Source organism: Dermacentor andersoni, chromosome 6, assembly GCF_023375885.2.
Source record: "Dermacentor andersoni chromosome 6, qqDerAnde1_hic_scaffold, whole genome shotgun sequence".
Classification (NCBI taxonomy): Eukaryota; Metazoa; Arthropoda; class Arachnida; order Ixodida; family Ixodidae; genus Dermacentor; species Dermacentor andersoni.
Genome location: NC_092819.1, coordinates 152,631,436 through 152,648,438, shown reverse-complemented (window position 1 = coordinate 152,648,438; position 17,003 = coordinate 152,631,436). Strand labels below are relative to the sequence as shown.

At 47.0% G+C, this 17,003-nt stretch overlaps 1 protein-coding gene across 2 annotated transcripts in view; it reads left to right on the top strand.

Annotated features, from left to right (window-relative positions):
• LOC129382723 (uncharacterized) overlaps positions 1–16,412 on the top strand; it is a 276,055-nt gene extending 259,643 nt beyond the window's left edge. The window contains exon 12 of one of the 2 annotated variants that reach the window (XM_055066873.2): positions 16,184–16,412. In XM_055066873.2, coding sequence (XP_054922848.2) covers positions 16,184–16,397 — 214 coding nt within the window. In that variant the 3' untranslated portion in view covers positions 16,398–16,412. The remainder of the gene's footprint in view (positions 1–16,183) is intronic. The other variant, XM_055066858.2, reaches the window with a different exon arrangement.
• The last annotated feature ends 591 nt before the right edge of the window (positions 16,413–17,003 follow it).

Here is a 17,003-nt window from a genome sequence, read left to right as displayed (position 1 = left end):
TTTTCTTGTGAATCGGCAGAATTTCACTGGTGGCATCAACCCTTTCGTGTTTACATTGCTGTCGTGACAGTTAACAACACAATAATAATTTCCGGTCATGCGAAGAGGCGCCGTCACAAACAAGAGACATTTCGCGCGCAGCGCGAACTGAACGCGGGCGCGACCGTGAAGGGAAGCGGCGGTGGAAACCAACACCTACACCCGTTGGAGATGAAATCGTTCCGCCAGGGGAGAAAAGAGCGCTCGCATCTGAGATGAAACTTGGCGTGCGGTCGTCCATATTTACAAGAAAATACGCTGCGCTTGGCCAAGAGGCAACAGCCCGCGCTAGCTTCTAATCGTCGTCGTCGTCTCCACACTGCTCGCCTTTTCGTGATCGCACATATTGTTCCATAGCAATATATTCAGAAAAAGCTATCGTAATACAGTATATATGACGGGGGTTGGGTTTCACCGACATTGGCTAAATTTACATTTTTTTTGTCACTGAAGAGCGCAAAATACACCATGGCACGTACCAAGGGTGCGATACGGATACGCATACGAAGAACTTTAGTAAAAGGATCCTGAGAAGCGCCGCCCCATAGGGCGACACCGCGGGCCGCTCCCACGTGGGGACAGTTAAGCCTAACATAAGCGCCGCATCGCAGGCTCTCCGAACAGCCCAAAGCTGACGATAGTATTACAAGCTCTTGATGTCTGTTTTCCACGTGTGTTCAGTGAAGTCCTTATCCTCTCTTAACGAAGCGTAACACGAGAGCATGTGTTCTAAATTGCATGTCCCCCGGCAGCTAGGACCACTGTGAGCGAAAAAACGTCTGGAAATAAACAGTGCATGAAGGCCAGGCTAGAATAAGAACTACTCTGAAGCATCCTAAGGCTTATAGGTTGAGGCCTCGTAAACTTTTTATGTGGTTGAGGAAAGATTCTCCTCTCCAGATAGAAATGTTTTGTGAAATGATTATAGCGTCACACTATCGCAAATTTTTCTATTTCAATTCTGCAGCCAGTGCTTCGTTTGGTCAAAACATTTTTGGGCCACCCCCACTTCGCTTGCCTGTCACGCGACGTTACGAAACCCGCAATAGTTCCCCGTCTTATATGACACGCGAAGAAAGCTGCGCTTACTTCGCGTGTCTGTCGCTCGACGTCACAAAACTGCGAAAACTCACCGCATCACAGTGACGTGTACGCGTTAAAGATGCATTAATATGCCGAACAAAACTGAAGTTTTATTTTCTCTATAGCCCGAGATTGCCCCGTTCCGAATGTAATAGAATATGGCAGCCCGCCGATCGCTCAGGCACTGGCAATTCGCAACTGCTGGAGAGAACTCATTTATTTGCGGATAATTAACGTCTAGAGTGGCAGTATAACGTTGTCGAGCCATTTCGGCACGTATGCGACATCATTTGGCCAACTCTTCAGCGCTGAGCAATCGTTTTAGCGGCATTCTTACCCTCCGTTGAACGCCGCCGCGATTTTTGACAAGGCAGCCCAAGCTAAAGAAGGGGAAGCGGATCAATCGCAGAGGCGGACACCCCCCTCCTCATTCGGTTATCTATTTTGAGGGCGCTGGCTAGGCCCCATCAAAACAATCTACACTTTGGCGTGCTACTCTCCTCTTGTCAGCCAATTAAGAAAAGCAGTTCAATGTAGGCAATTAACTTCATTCTGAGAGCAAACAAAGGCGACCTTATATGAACGAGGTCAGAGTTTGATTGGGCTGTTCAGATAACCCTGGATGGGTCACCGCCCGATGCTTACGTCGGAGGTTACGTATATTTGAAGTCAGGAGTTCGCAATAAAAACAGATTAGACACGTTTTACGCTATAGGGTCCGAAGCGACCCATGTTGGCGTGAAGAGTCTTACTGAAAAGTGGCACATACCCAGCAGCACATATCCAGTGACCCAAGTTCACGCGGATGAAGTTCACTGATAAGCGACCCATACACAGCGGCACACACCCAATGACCGAAGCTGGCATCAAAGTTGTTGAACGACATACACCATGTTACACACCCAGTGACCGAAGCTGGCATCAAAGTTGTTGAACGGCATACACCATGTTACACACCCAATGACCAAAGCTGGCATCAAAGTTGTTGAACAGCATACACTATGGTACACACCCAGTGAACGAAGCTGGCATCAAAGTTGTTGAACGGCATACACCATGTTACACACCCAGTGACCAAAGCTGGCATCAAAGTTGTTGAACGGCATACACCATTTTACAAATCCAATGACCGAAGCTGGCATCAAAGCTGTTGAACGGCATACACCAGGTCACACACCCGATGACCGAAGCTGGCATCAAAGTTGTTGAACGGCATACACCATGTTACACACCCAATGACCAAAGCTGGCATCAAAGTTGTTGAACAGCATACACTATGGTACACACCCAGTGAACGAAGCTGGCATCAAAGTTGTTGAACGGCATACACCATGTTACACACCCAGTGACCGAAGCTGGCATCAAAGTTGTTGAACGGCATACACCATTTTACAAACCCAATGACCGAAGCTGGCATCAAAGTTGTTGAACGGCATACACCGGGTCACACACCCGATGACCGAAGCTGGCATCAAAGTTGTTGAACGGCATACACCATGTTACACACCCAATGGCCGAAGCTGGCATCAAAGTTCTTGAACGGCATACACGTGTTACACACCCAGTGACCGAAGCTGGCATCAAAGTTCTTGAACGGCATACACCATGTTACACACCCAATGACCGAAGCTGGCATCAAAGTTCTTGAACGGCATACGCCGTGTTACACACCCAGTGACCGAAGCTGGCATCAAAGTTGTTGAACGACATGCAACAGGTTACACACCTAGTGGCCCAAAGTAACGTCAAACAGGGTTCGTTCGAATTTGGCCCAACAACAGTTGCACATTGCTGCCAGTTGCCAATTGCATTCAAAGAGCTTCGCGAACGGCGGCACATAAGCGTTATCACTTACCCAATGTACCATATTGTTCCTACGGTTGGTTTTAAGCCTTGTTCACTGGACTATACAGTGAATCAAGTTGGCGAAAACAGGGTTAGAAGCATAGATAGATAGATAGCTAGATAGATAGATAGATAGATAGATAGATAGATAGATAGATAGATAGATAGATAGATAGATAGATAGATAGATAGATAGATAGATAGATAGATAGATAGATAGATAGATAGATAGATAGATAGATAGATAGATAGATAGATAGATAGATAGTGCCCGGTGTGTTCCTTAAGTACCCTAATATAGCCAATGTCATCAAAATTTGCTGTGCACCTATCCATTAGAGATGGTCGGCGACAGTAATGCTATTAGAAACTTATCTTATGGATATGTTAGGAAGAGTTGCGCTATGAAATGACGAACACAGAAAAAAACGAAGTATGTTTACTTTCTTTCTTTTGTGTCTTTCTTTTGTGTGTGTTCAATTGCGGCAAAAAACATGTCTTTTAGCAAGCACCAACTAGGCCAACAAGCAGTTCTGTTGCAACATGTTTACTTTGTTTCTTTTGCGTTCGTCCTTCCATATGGGCAACTCTTCCTAAATAGCACGCATCAACTTACCCAGCAAGAAGATCTAATCTTATGCTCGGTGGGTAATTGACGATGTTACATATTTTATAATGATTATTAATTCGATTTGCTTTCATAGGCTACGTGTCGCACTTTCCGATGGCTGACTGTCTATCAACCTATATTTCTAACCATTTTCCCGACAATGAGGTTCATTGGGTTGTCCTTGGTCTAATGGGTAATGCATCGGGAGGCGCTACTGAACAGGGTTCCAAATGAACCGTCGGACAAACATGGGTCATTGGGTATGTCTCACGACCAACCCGTGGGTCCCTTTGAGCTAGCTTCTCCGCCGCCAACATGAGTCACTGGCGATGCAGCACATTGCATGTGTTACTGGCTATGTACCGCTGTTCAATGAAACTCACTGACGTCGACTGAGACCACCGAGTATGTTGCAGTCACTTTCTGCTGCTCTTGAAATAATCGCTTTATACCAACTTGAGTAACTCTGTACGTGCCAGTAGGCGTCGGCCACTCCTGAGTGAACCGCTTTGGCGCTAACTCGGGTAACTAGGAATGCGCCATTGGGTTCGTGCCGCTTTACAGCGAGAACGAAGGTTTACATTTATCCAATGCTATCGAGAATGGAACCAGCTTACATATGCACGCAGAAATCTGTGTGCACTAGCAATTTGAGGTTCGAGCGGCCACCTAAGGACAAGAACTTAGCAGAACAAATGTTTGAAACTACAATAAGCATGGGTATGCTGCAGCGAAAATCTGGAGGCCACTCGGTACATCCTAATTGAATGCCAAGGGATTCGCCCAGTGAGACCCATAGGTAATGTGGACCTTCCAGAAGCGCTTAGGTTTAAAATGGCCGGAAGCGTCACCCGGTAAGCAGCCGAGATGAGCAATAGACGTAAAGAGCATTGGCAGAAAAAGGAAGCAGGGAAGAGATAGACACGACGCGGTCTTTTACAGGTATAGGTAGCTGTAGGAGGTAAATTTTGAAGAAAAAAGTATTAAGGAGCTGTATACAAAAACAGTACGCAAGAACATGTATTGCATACATGATTAAATCAAGCAGGCCGGTTTACTTATGTCACCGCGCCGTTTCAAACGGCATGCCAGGAAATAATCATCATCATCGATTAGAATACGCCCTTTATTCCCGCTGCGGATTATGACACACAGTAACGATGGGAAAATGCGAAAGGGAAGCAATATCGGGTTAAATCCCTCATCAGAACAGGCGGGCACAAAAGCCGACCAGTAGCTCCTCTTTTATGAGGAGAAGATTGTGTTGGTTGCTAACAAGCAAAGCGATATCCAATGTCAGGCCAATATCTGTCCACAGAAAGGTGCAAATTTAAGATTGATATTTAAGCGTTAAAAAGTCAGCTGTTCTGGTATTCGATGAAAACAATAGACCGTGTGAATACAGGGCCGGAACTACTTTAGGTAAAAGAATGCAAATACCTTGGTATCTGGATAAGCGCGGGCAACAGATATGTGGAGACACTGGAAAAAGAATAGCAGGAATAGGGAAGAGAAATCCTGCCGTAAAGAAACACAGATCGCTATGAGGGTGCAACCGGTTTAAGGTGCTCCGAAGTTTCTGGAACGGTTTAATGTTGCCAGGAGTTACATTTGCAAATGAGGTTGTTTGTTTCAAATGACGGGTATAATCTGGACTCGATGGCAACAAAAGGTCAGTGGGACGCCTCGCATTGGGCGCTGAAGAAAGGCTACAAATGAAGCTGTACAGGGTGATATGGACTGGACACGTTTTGAAGTGAAACAAGCTTCGAATATAATTGATTTCAAAGAATGGCTGAGGAATGTGAAAAAGAATGAATTGCGACATTTTTCAATTATTTGTAGATCAAAAATATTCTTCTGCCCCCAGGGAAAATGTCGCAGCACCGCGCGAGTGAGGCAGAGAAAGAGGTAGAGTGCGCGCACGTGATCTCAGGGTACTCTGCACCGGATGGGCCTTGCCTGTGGCTTCCTGCTGGACCTCGTTTCACCCTGTAAATAAACATCGTTAGTAACATCTCTGGTGGAAGTGCGGGGCAAATCCTCGATGATCCTAGACGACCCTGATCTACCAACTGTCCGACGGAGTAGACGCGTAGTAGTAGCGGGCCTGGCCGATTCCGGAGAAAGCAATGACGATCCCACCAGCGGCGAACCAGACAGCAATTACGCAAATCAGGCTGGCTACCGGACACCGCTGCGAGAGGCACCCACATTTTCGGGGAAAGCAAAAGAAGACGTCGACGACTGGCTCAAACACTACAACGGAGTGAGTCGCCACAACTACTGGAGCACTACGAAGCAGGTCCATAACGTGTTTTTTTTATTTTTTTTGTCTCGCTGGAACCGCGCTCCTCTGGTTTGAAAACCACGAGAAGGTTCTGACAAGCTGAGATAATTTTGTAGAAGAATTCACCAAGTGCTCCGCGGATCCGATCTTTAAGAAAAAGAAGACTGAGCAGACGCTTTCCCGACGAGCTCAGTTACCTGGCGAAACCTGTATAAGGTACATAGAGAATGTGTTGAAAATATGCGGAATCGTCAGCGCCACCATGATAGGCGAAGACAATCTAGGACATCTGCTTAAAGGAACCACTGAAGATGTTTATAATTTTCTTATAACAATAGAAGGTCTTAGTACTCCGTCTCATTTCAAGAAACACTGCCGGGCGTTTGAAGCGTTGAAAACGAGAAGTATTGGACCAAAGTTAGGACGCTTGGACAATGCCGCCGCTATTGCAAGTGCGTCCGTCCCAGCCCATGACGATACCTCATCGGTGATTCGACGAGTGGTTAAAGAAGAGCTTGAACGCCTTAAGGTTGCTGACGACGCTCATGTGTGCCATCAGTGTGCATTTGACGATCGCTCTCGTGTGCCACCGGCTACCTGGGTACGTCAGAGTTACCCAGAGCCTCGCAGGACATATGCTGATCGTCCGCAAAGCAGCAACTTGCCACCGCAACCGACAAGTATAGGCCGCCGATAAGATGCACCACAACGATTTCTTCCGCGGGCTCTTGCCTCCTACAACCTGCCTCAGAGTTCGTTTCTATTCCCGACACCCATAACACCGGTGTCGCCAGCGACAGGCCGTGACTCCCACATTTGCTACAGCTGCGTTGTGCATGGACAGATTGCTAGGTAATGCCACCGCCGCCAACAGCGTGCACCACAGTTTAATGCCTACACACTCCGCGTGCTCGCTGACGAGCCCTTTTCATTGTGGCACCGTCACGATTTCTCTTTGGCGCGACGCGCGAACTTCAATGACAGATAACACCAGTGATGCCGCGGATGGCCTCTCCATGTCGCAAGACGTGTGTTTGCCCCCTCAGACTGCAATGTTTGTGCCTGTCATCACTTCCCTCGTACGGGTTCTTGTTGTGGTTTAGCCGAGCCCGATTATAACAACGCGCTCAAGAAAAATGTGATGATCCCTAGCTCCCTCGTTGTCACCAATGATTGTTGTACTCGTTTGCGGACAGTGAAAGTTTCAATTCAATGTATAAGATTACCGCTAGGACTTAAGCTGGCAAGTTTTGACGAGCAAACCATTGTCACCGTCGGAACGGCCGAAATGTCGACTGCCGAAAAAAAAATCCATTCCCGATTGCAGCCATGGTAATTCTGCTGACTTTAAGCGCATTATTAACAAGTCGCTGTGATCTAGTGAGCAGTGTCGGCTTCAAGGAGTTCTCGCTAGCTATGCCACAGTGTTCCATTTTTCTCAAGACCAGTGAGCGTCCCATATACCACCGGCGTTTCTTATTTCACACCGCATCCATACCGGACAAGCGACGCCAATTCGTCAGAAACCTTTTCGCGTTTCACCTTCAGAGAGAAAATTCTTCGCCGAGCAGGTCGAAGGAATGTTACAGAAAGAAGTGATCCAGGAATCATGTAGCCACTGGGCTCCTCCTGTGACCCTAGCCAAGGAAAACGATAACTCATGTTGATTTTGTGTAGACTATCGCCACCTAAACACCGTCACAAAGAAAGGTGTGTACCCCGCGCCTCCAATGAAGATGTTATGAATGATGTTCATTTACACGGTGAAATGAGGTCCAGGAGGAAGCCAAAGGCAAGTCCCGGCCGGCGCAGTGTACACCGAGATCGTGCGCGCACTCCACTTCTTTCTCTGTCTCAGTCGCGCAGTACAGCGACAATATTGACGCACAGTGGAGGAAAAGAACTGCGAAGCTTACCAGCAGGTATGCGACCGATGTATTAAGCAACATCGCAAGAAACAACCTAAAAGTAAACTGATAGAGGCTGAGACAATCCCTTGGGTTGCGGCAATAAAGAAAAAACTGGAGTCAGATAAACAAAAAGGGAAAGGTAGGGAGGTTATATAAGGGCGTAGCCGGCTGCCTATATATCCTACGCTTGGGGAAGGGCAAAGGGGAACAATAGATAAGAAGGATAGAGAACAAAAGTAATAAATACTCAATCATTCTCCGAGTTAGTCGCTGAGTAATGTCCACTTTCACAAGTGCTCGTAGAGCCCTTATGCCTTCAAGAAGTGCAGAAAGGTTTTTGTGGCCTTTCGCATGCAATAATGCATAAGCCACGGTCCCATGATCTTTTCCTCCGAGAGCGCTCTGCTACAAGTAGGCAGAGTTTAGTTTGTAGAGTAGGTCGTTGGGAGTGTCAACGGATGGGCAGTGACACAGAAGGAGCTCTAGTCTCATCACACCCGCCTATATTCCACACCGATAATATTAAAATTACATTACCATTAAATATAATGATGAATACTAAAAACCATAAAAAGTCATTAAAAATCAAAAGTCAATAATAAAAATCTGTAGAAATTTTTGAATGTGATGGCCAAGCACACGCGATATAGTAAAGTTGTTTCGCGGCGGTAGGGTTCAGATGGCAGTCGAATTCGCGAGTTAGGCTCGAAAGTGAGTTGTCGAAACCTGGTTAATTCCATCGTAGAAGTGTGATGTGGCGAGAATCCGTTTTGGAGAGGGGTGAAGGCACCCGCTGGATCTTTTTGATATGCCGAGCGAGCATCTTTAACTGCCATGTCGTTGCCGATAATTCCGCTGTGGCTCGGCAACAATTAAAAAAAATGTCGTGTCCTGTCTCGAGCGCGTGGTCATGAGCGCGTCTTGATTTATACACTAGCTGCACATGTAACCCATGACATGGGGCAAACTTCAGCGTTTGCAGGCCTGCTTTCGAATCACAGAAAATGGCCCAGGGATATGGTGGCTACTGGAGCACATAATTTAGTGCACCTCCAAGAGGTGCACTAAATTCCGATTCCACTAATTCCACTAATTTCCGATAGAAAAACCACTGCTCCGATAGAGCACTTGGAATTAGTGGAGCCACCTGTGTAAATCCGTATGCGGTAAAAAAAAAAGTTGAAACCTCTATTGTGAAACAACCTAAGAGGTAAAAACGAAACCAGACAAGAAACGATAGATTGCTCAACGGGAAGCTCTGCGAAGCGAGAGCAGGATGCCTTAGAACACATACTTACATGGCGAGTTAAAAGAAGGAAGAAGAATGACATGCTTGCTGCCGTTAAGCTAGAGAAACGATGGAACACGTTTTATTAGAATAATAATATGTGGTTCCAGCGACATGGCCGTGATCGCCCTAGGAAAGAAGAGAAAGTCAGGCGATGCCCTGAGCGGTGCAGGAGTAGAATGTACCTGCTGATACCCTGAGCCGTGTGAACGCCGTAAGACCACCGGCACGTTCTGCGCCACTCGATGCACAGACACTCGCAGCACATCACTTTAATGATCCCGAGCACCTTCAACTGCTCTCATGTAAAAACAGCACTGCGGTGGGGCGATGTCCTCCTTGATGGTGTGACATTCGTCTACGACACTTCTACAGGAACATTGCGACTGTTTGTCCCCAGCACGTTAAGCAAGTAGGTCTGCGAGACACTGCACCTGCTCGCTCACCTCGGTGTCCGTGCCACACAACGGCTTATCCCATTGCGCTGCGTATGGCCCCGGATGAACGCCGATGCACGCGAGTGGGTTCGTGCATGCGCACCCTGCCAAGATGCAAAAGTTTATAGAAATTCTGTTCCCCAAGCCCGCCAGCTTCTCCAACCTCAGCATCGTTTCGACATTGTCCACACTGACATGGCCTTATTAAACATTGCTCTGAAGCTCTGTCTCATCTCTCTGGGACTGCAATACATGTTGAGGCAGAACAAGCTTTGCGCCTTACCTCTGTGCCGTTTTAGGGCCATTTCTATTAATGAGTATTCAATTTTACTCGCTCCTAATTTTAAATAATGCTCTATGTAGGGAATTTTCGTGTCAATTAGGGTGGCAATTCCTCTGCCCGGTTGCTTGCCTTTGCAGACGGAGTTATAGCCGGAACGGCCGATCTCCTCCCCTAGAGTTTCCTGCAGCATTATTAATTTCCGCCTATTTTCAACCGTCTTTGTTATCTGTGCTAGTGACGCTCTTTTTTGCTAAAATCCTCTGTAGTTCCACTACCACACACTAAGTCTCTTTCTGCTATCCATTATTATTGCCGTTACCCCCTGACTTGCTACCTCCTGTCACTGTTCTGTTGACTGTACCACCTACCTCTCCTGGGAGTGTTCTAGCGCTTTCGGCTTGGGAGGGCATATATATTCCTCATCCTCTCCTGGGGTCTCTAGCTTTCTCAGCCTTTTCTTGGCTATTAACTTCCCCTTCCTTGTTTTCTCCATTTTAAGGTTAACGTTGTCTACCGAGCCCTTTAGGTCACTAATCGCATTCCTAATTTCTCCCAGAACGGAGCACATCGAGTCCACGGCCAGAACTACCGCTCTCTTTTTGAACGCCATTGTGCCTTCTTCCTCCAGGCTGCTACTTCCACTCACCGGCTTAGCTATTGCCACACCGTCGCTTTCTGCCCTCAGCGTTTGCTTATTTCCTGCATCTGCTTCTTAAGTTATTCACTTGCTTTTATTAGTGATATAACCTCTCTGATCAGCTGTTCTAGTCTAGCACCATTGCTTTGTTCCTGCGAGGCTATTGCTCCTGTGACTTTCACCGCACCTTTGACTTTCTTGGCCCAGGTCGCTCCTGGCTCCTCTTTCGTGTTTGTCTTCCGCTCCTGCTCCTCGAAACGCACCTGCGCCTCCCAAGCCCTGGAACTGTTTCTTCCATCGATGTTGAAAGCTGTCTTGATCTTGATGTGCTTCTTGAGCGTGAGCGCCTGGCGGTGCCCGGAGGGGTTTCCTTTGTCGGTTGGGCCGGTTGCATCTCGGTCTCCACTTTGGAGCGTTGTCTTCTTCTTACTCTTACCACATATGGCACTTGGTACCTCTGCTTGCAAGCCTTGTCATCTGTGGTGTGATCTTCGCCACAGAACTTGCATTTGGGAGAGCTCATATGATCCTCCCCTGGGTCTTGCATACCTCATCCGCTGCACTGCACAACATCAGGTGTGGGGCAACGTCTGATCTATGCGCAATTCTTCCACATGCGTAACATGTCAAATTTCTTCCTGTACAGATAGAACCTCGCGAGGGTTGAGCCATCTTTAATGAAGTTGGGCACCCTGAATACGTTGAAAAGCACAATAACCAAGCTCGTAGCTTTGATACATTGTGCAGCCAATGCCCTTGGGTTGTATTCATGCGCAGTATTTTTCGTGATCACACTTTGACTGTCATTCAGGTTCACTCTTCAAATAACCCCCTCGGACGTAGAGTAGGGGGCCGTTTCATAAGTGCTGACTTCATATTCCGTCTCCATCACCGTAATGGACTTGATTCCCTCATACCTTTCGGCATGATTGCAGTGCGGTGTACTAACCACCACGATATCCTGTGTGAAGTGGGGAAGACAATGTCTTCCTTCGCTTGGTTTGCTGTAAGTCCGGCCGCCTCGACGATCGCTTCTCCGATATGTGCGCTGACGTTGTGCAGGTTGAGGCCTCCCCGAGGCCTAACCATGATTTTCCTGTGCTCCACCGGCACTTGCGGTATCCTCGACGTCTTCACGATCTGGCGCTTGAGCTTGTCGGCCCCGGCACCGCCTTTGTTGGCGATCCCCTTTCCTTGTGATTCTTGTGTCGATTTGGCGGCTGCACCAGCTCCCCAGGTCGTTTTGCACATCGCGATATTCGGTTGGTGACCATCTCCGAAGGGAGTTCGTCGTCCATACGCATATCAGCCATGCCGGCTTGGCGAGCTCGCTACACCTACGTGGCATTGGGACCAGCATGGCGCACGTGCGATGCAAAGAAAAAAGATGATTAAAGTCCAAGAAATGCTGACCCACCTTGTCCAAAAATATCCACCGATTCGCGTTAACCTCACGAATCCGACGATGTGCTTGAATACGTGGTCCTGCTAAGAGTGCGTCCAGCATCATTCAAAATGACGGAACCGACGCGGGGCACGTTCGCTCTCTCACAGTCTCTGTGTAATTCCGTTATTCACTTTTGCTTAAGTGTCCGCGACTGGGTACAGGGAGGTGGGGCCAGTCGAGCTACATGTATGTAGCTTTTTTCCCACTTTTCCAGCCACATCTCAAGTGAAATTTTATCTTGTACTTTGTGTGTCGTAAAATAAAATCAGTCACTCAGTCAAAGCTGACGATGTTATTGACGTGCGACAGCAGACAACAGCGACAAGAAAACAAGTAACTGCAGTGAATCACCAAAGAATCATCTGATCATCAGTGAATTACCGCAATTCCTGAAGACAAGCTACAGCAAACCTAGTGCTAGACAATGCATTTCAAACCAAGGACACTGTTTCAGTTGCCAGAGACGTGGCCATGGCTCGTAATGCTGTCGAAGCCTGCTGAATATGCAAAGTGTGGAGATGAAGACCATTACTCTCACAACTGTGCAGCGGCACACGACTGTGCCTACTGTGATGGGGCCTATATAGCATATTCGTGGTCTTGGTCAAGCAGAATAAAAGGAAAATGAGAATGTTATGCTGAAAGCCACTGAAAATGCCTCGCCTAAGGAAGCACGACATCCGAGTTTCGCCTTTCACAGTTGAACTTTCGTTAATGCAGCGCGTGAGGGGGCGGCGCTGCATCGTCCTCCGCCTCTTTCCCGGCCGGCGTGCACTGAGCCGTCGGTTGTGGCTCCTGCCTCTATGTTGCTGGTAGGGGAAACTTCTCCCCCAACTGTGCAACAAAGTCAGGCGACTCCTGGGCTGTCCAGCCCAGGAGTCGCTGGAGCACGTGCAGAAACTACCTGAAACGCGAAGAAACCGTGTGCAGGGTAGGGCAACCAGTGGCTCCCTGGTGGCAAATAGACAGCAGCAGCACCAGTGCTGCCTTATGAACCCCAGGTTTCTCTTGACCTAACATAGCAGGGATCCGGGCAAGGATCCTGAATATAAATCCCTGAACGGAAGCTAGCATCCACTGACTGAAAGGGATTTAAAAAAACCCAACCTTGCTGTCACGTGGATTTATCGAAGAGTTTATTATAGATTACACATTAAAGTATTTTTCAGCTTTTTTGTTAGGGCAACAGAAAAAATTATTCCACGAAGAAGTAGTCGCTCATGCAAAATACGGGAGCCATCGATGAATGAAGAGCGTAGACAGGCGTAAAAACAAACAAATGTATAAGGCAGACTGCGTTGGTCGCGGACTGCAAAAAAATTTTCTTAAATTTAAACACGCCGAATCGGAGGGCAGGTAGACACAACGGCCGGCTAGAAGAACAAGCCAGGAGAGGTTCTTTTACGGAGCACATGCCTACACAATAGAAACAAAATTGCGGAACGGCTTCAGAAGGCTAACGGGGCAGCAAATATATATGTTTCCTGTTGGTAATGGTCAAGAAAATAGTTTGGGAGATCAAGGTGACGCTCCAGGTGAATGCTAAGCGCGTCTCGAGTTTCATCTATTATTCGTGGTCATTTATGCAGTAAAAGAAATTAGCAGCACTGAAGGCACTCAATCGTATATATAGAGCGAAACAAACTTATAGTTTTCCTTGGAGTATGACCACGCAAAGGGCTTTCTTGACCGCTTGTCAGAGCTGTGCACCGGGACATATACGACACGATTAAACACCTTCACGCAGACACAGAAATTATGCTACTCGCACATTTTAAGAATATCTATTTAGATGGATATTTTTTATCCCCACCGAAAAATGCTATTTTCATTCTGGTTTTGAAACACAGTAAAAATCCCCATTAGTAATAAGTTACCGCCAAACAGAGCTCAGAACTTGCTTTGAAAACTCTATTAAAAGTGACAGACCATCGCTTTTTACACTTGCTTCCATAAAAAAAAACTTGATCTATATCATTGTAGCTTCAGAGCGGAGCCACCTACAACAAAACACCTCATCTGCATTTAGATCCTCGACACAATAGTCTAAAGATTGTTTTTTAATCTATATTCTTTGATAGAAAAAGTGCCAACGACACGACGCCGCCTATGGAATCTTGCGAGACTTATTCGGACTAGGTACCCGTGGAAATGTGCTAAACGTAACGTAAAAGTGCTTGTTCAATCGGTCTTTCGGTGTCCAAATAGACAATTTTGTATTACGTCACTTAACAAATGTCTTTATCACAATAAAAAAAAAAGCTAGCTTTCAAATGAAGTTGAATTGTTGTCTGCGAGCGACGAGCGCAGCGCTGTTAGAACAAAGAGTTTAAAGTAGATGGGACTACACAAACAATTCACGCTCAGCAAATAAAAAAAGTTCTTTTATCTTTTCCTAAGAAAGACAGGATTGCTTCCCAATCCAAACGTCGAACTGCATGAACCGCGAATTCATTGGATTAGGGAGCACAAGCTTTTTGGCGTCATTCTAGATTCAAAACTGACATTCGTACTTCACATTAGGCACCCCAAGGTAAATATTTAATATTGATAAACCTGCTGAAACTCATTTCATACACACCATGAGGTAGTGAGAAGAAGAGCATCATTAACGTGACCATAAGCCTCGTGCGTTAGCACTTTATTAGTTTATCACTCGGCTACTCTGAGCACCTTGGTGATTCTGGATTCTGCCCGTCACTCAGGCATATGCCTGGCCTAGGGTACTTTAGAACCAGCCCTATAGAAAGTCTCTAGGTAGAATACAATGACTGGTCAGTCCACCCGCAAGGAGCCTCAACACCTACCCGTATGTCCTCAAAGTAGGCTCTAGCCGTCAGCATCATTGTTATTCAACCGTTAATAATTGACTTGTGCTACTCTATTCGATAACAGAACCTCAGTGGGACAGCCCTTCTCCCTGCGTGTTAGGTGATTTGTCTAGTGTTAGGTGACTTGGCTCCTCGGCATAGGCCAGTAGTAGAAAACGGCTTATTCTGCCCCCAGTGTCAGCGGCGACTACATCCAAAGGAGTGTCACACCGAGCCTCACTAGTAGCCTCTCGCCATCGTCGCCCCTTGCAGGAGTAGTGATTCATGTCGCACACGCCGGTGCCGTGGACTGACCTAAGCAGCTGACGTCGCGGGCGAGCGTAGCCCTCCCCACCCCACGCCACCCTACCCCTCCCTCGAAGCACAGGCGAGATCGCCCATGCGCCTGCAGATGTGGTGGTGGTGATGCCGCGAATGCACAGGCCACTGTTCCTTCGATCTTCCTCCACTTTCCTCCTCGCACGCTCTTTTTTTTTTCTCCTAAGGCTGCGCTCCGCTTTCGCTCGGTGATGACTTACAACTCCGCCGTCGCGCAAGGCAGGACTGCGCGCCTAAAAACTGCGCTCTAAAAGCAATAAAGGCTTATAATAGTCGTATCAATTCTGATACGGTTAAGAAGCATTGATAAGCGTTGATAAGGGTCGGATAATGTTTGATAAGGTTGATAAGGATCGTGTCGATTGCGATAAGGTTGGTAACGACCAATAAGGGCTCATAAGTGTCGGATAAAGCGCGATGAAGTGGATAACAGCCGATAAAGCTTCATAAGGATGCGATTTAGTCCGATAAGGTTGGTAATGACCCATAAGGGTTGATAAGTGTTTATACTGGTCGGATCAAGTTTGACAACGTCGATAATGACACCAGGTTTCACGGAGGTGAGCAAGTGGCACAATGCTTACGCATCCTTAGACAAGCCCCTTTTAGTTTTTCTATGAATTTTACCACTGCCATGTTTTAAGACATCATTTTGCAATGTAGCTTTTGTGTTCATAGTGAACACCATTGGCCACTGCCATATTTTATTACATACATGTAGCCAGCTTTGCGGCGACTGTTTCAGGTTCATTTGCACTGACTACGCATCTGACTCTCATAATCAATTGCTCCGTTGTCAACTCAATAACACTGACCTGATGTTTACTGACCTTACATGCGCCTATGCCAGAGAACACTAAATTGATCATAATTCAATCCCAGCCATGGCGGCTGCGTTTCGATGGGTGCGAAATTAGAAAAAAAATTCCAGTATAGCACATTCTGTGCATGTTAAAGAACTACAGGGGGTTAATATTTATCTGGATCCCCCAGTTACTGTATGCATTAAAATTAGAATTCTTTTAACATGCAAAGCCGTAGAAGTTCTTTTTTAGTTTTTAGAACAAAGTTAGAAGGTCATGTTACAGTAACGTGTAAATACAATATATCGGTATGTTCTGGCTGTATGTGCCTGATTATTACCTTCTTTTTTCTCCTGCTTCAGGAAACCATGGGTGACATTTTGGACTGGCCCCGGAATCCATGACTTTGGTGCAACGAGCTTCACGAGCGCAACTTTCATAAACAACTGCTTAAACGCCTGTTATCCCAGATACTCTGCCTCATTAGTAATAAAACGTAATTTCATATCCTCATTGCGCTGCAGGGACCAAAGCTCATGTGTTCATATCTTGTGTGTCATTTTCCTAAAATATTAGTTTCTTGTTTATTGCGGCGATGTATGTCACGATTGAAATGCCAGGCGCAGAGTGCCTGTTTTTCTCGCAACCTCGCGAAAGGGAGTTGAATTCAATTGAAAAACGTTCATTGTATAAGGACAGGTTTGTGGAGGCAGGTGGGTGGGGCCCCTAGTCCAAGGTTCCACTGGCCTTAGCAGCCCGCCGTGCTTGGTGGAGGAATGCCTCTTGGGTCTCCTTTCGCTCGCTGACGAGCCTGATTTTCCAATCCTCCGTTCAGAAATTTTGCGCCGGAATTCGAGGCATAAATATTGTTTCATGGCCTGAGCTCGCATTCCCACGTAACGTGGGCGTGAGTTGGCGTGGCCTGCGCACCACGGCCCAGTGCCCACGCATGCGGTGGGGTGGACGGCATGTTTTAACCGTAGGTGCGGGTGCGCATTTGTCTGGACGCGGCGCCACTCATACGCTTCGTGCGGGAGGATTTACGATTAAAGTATATTGCACCGCCAGCCCTATTCCTGGTACATAAAACTTGGCTATACATCATCACGGCCGTGCCTTTCACTACATTGCGAATAACTCGCGCAACTCGCCGCGGTGGCGTACTCGCTGTGGTCTTCTGCT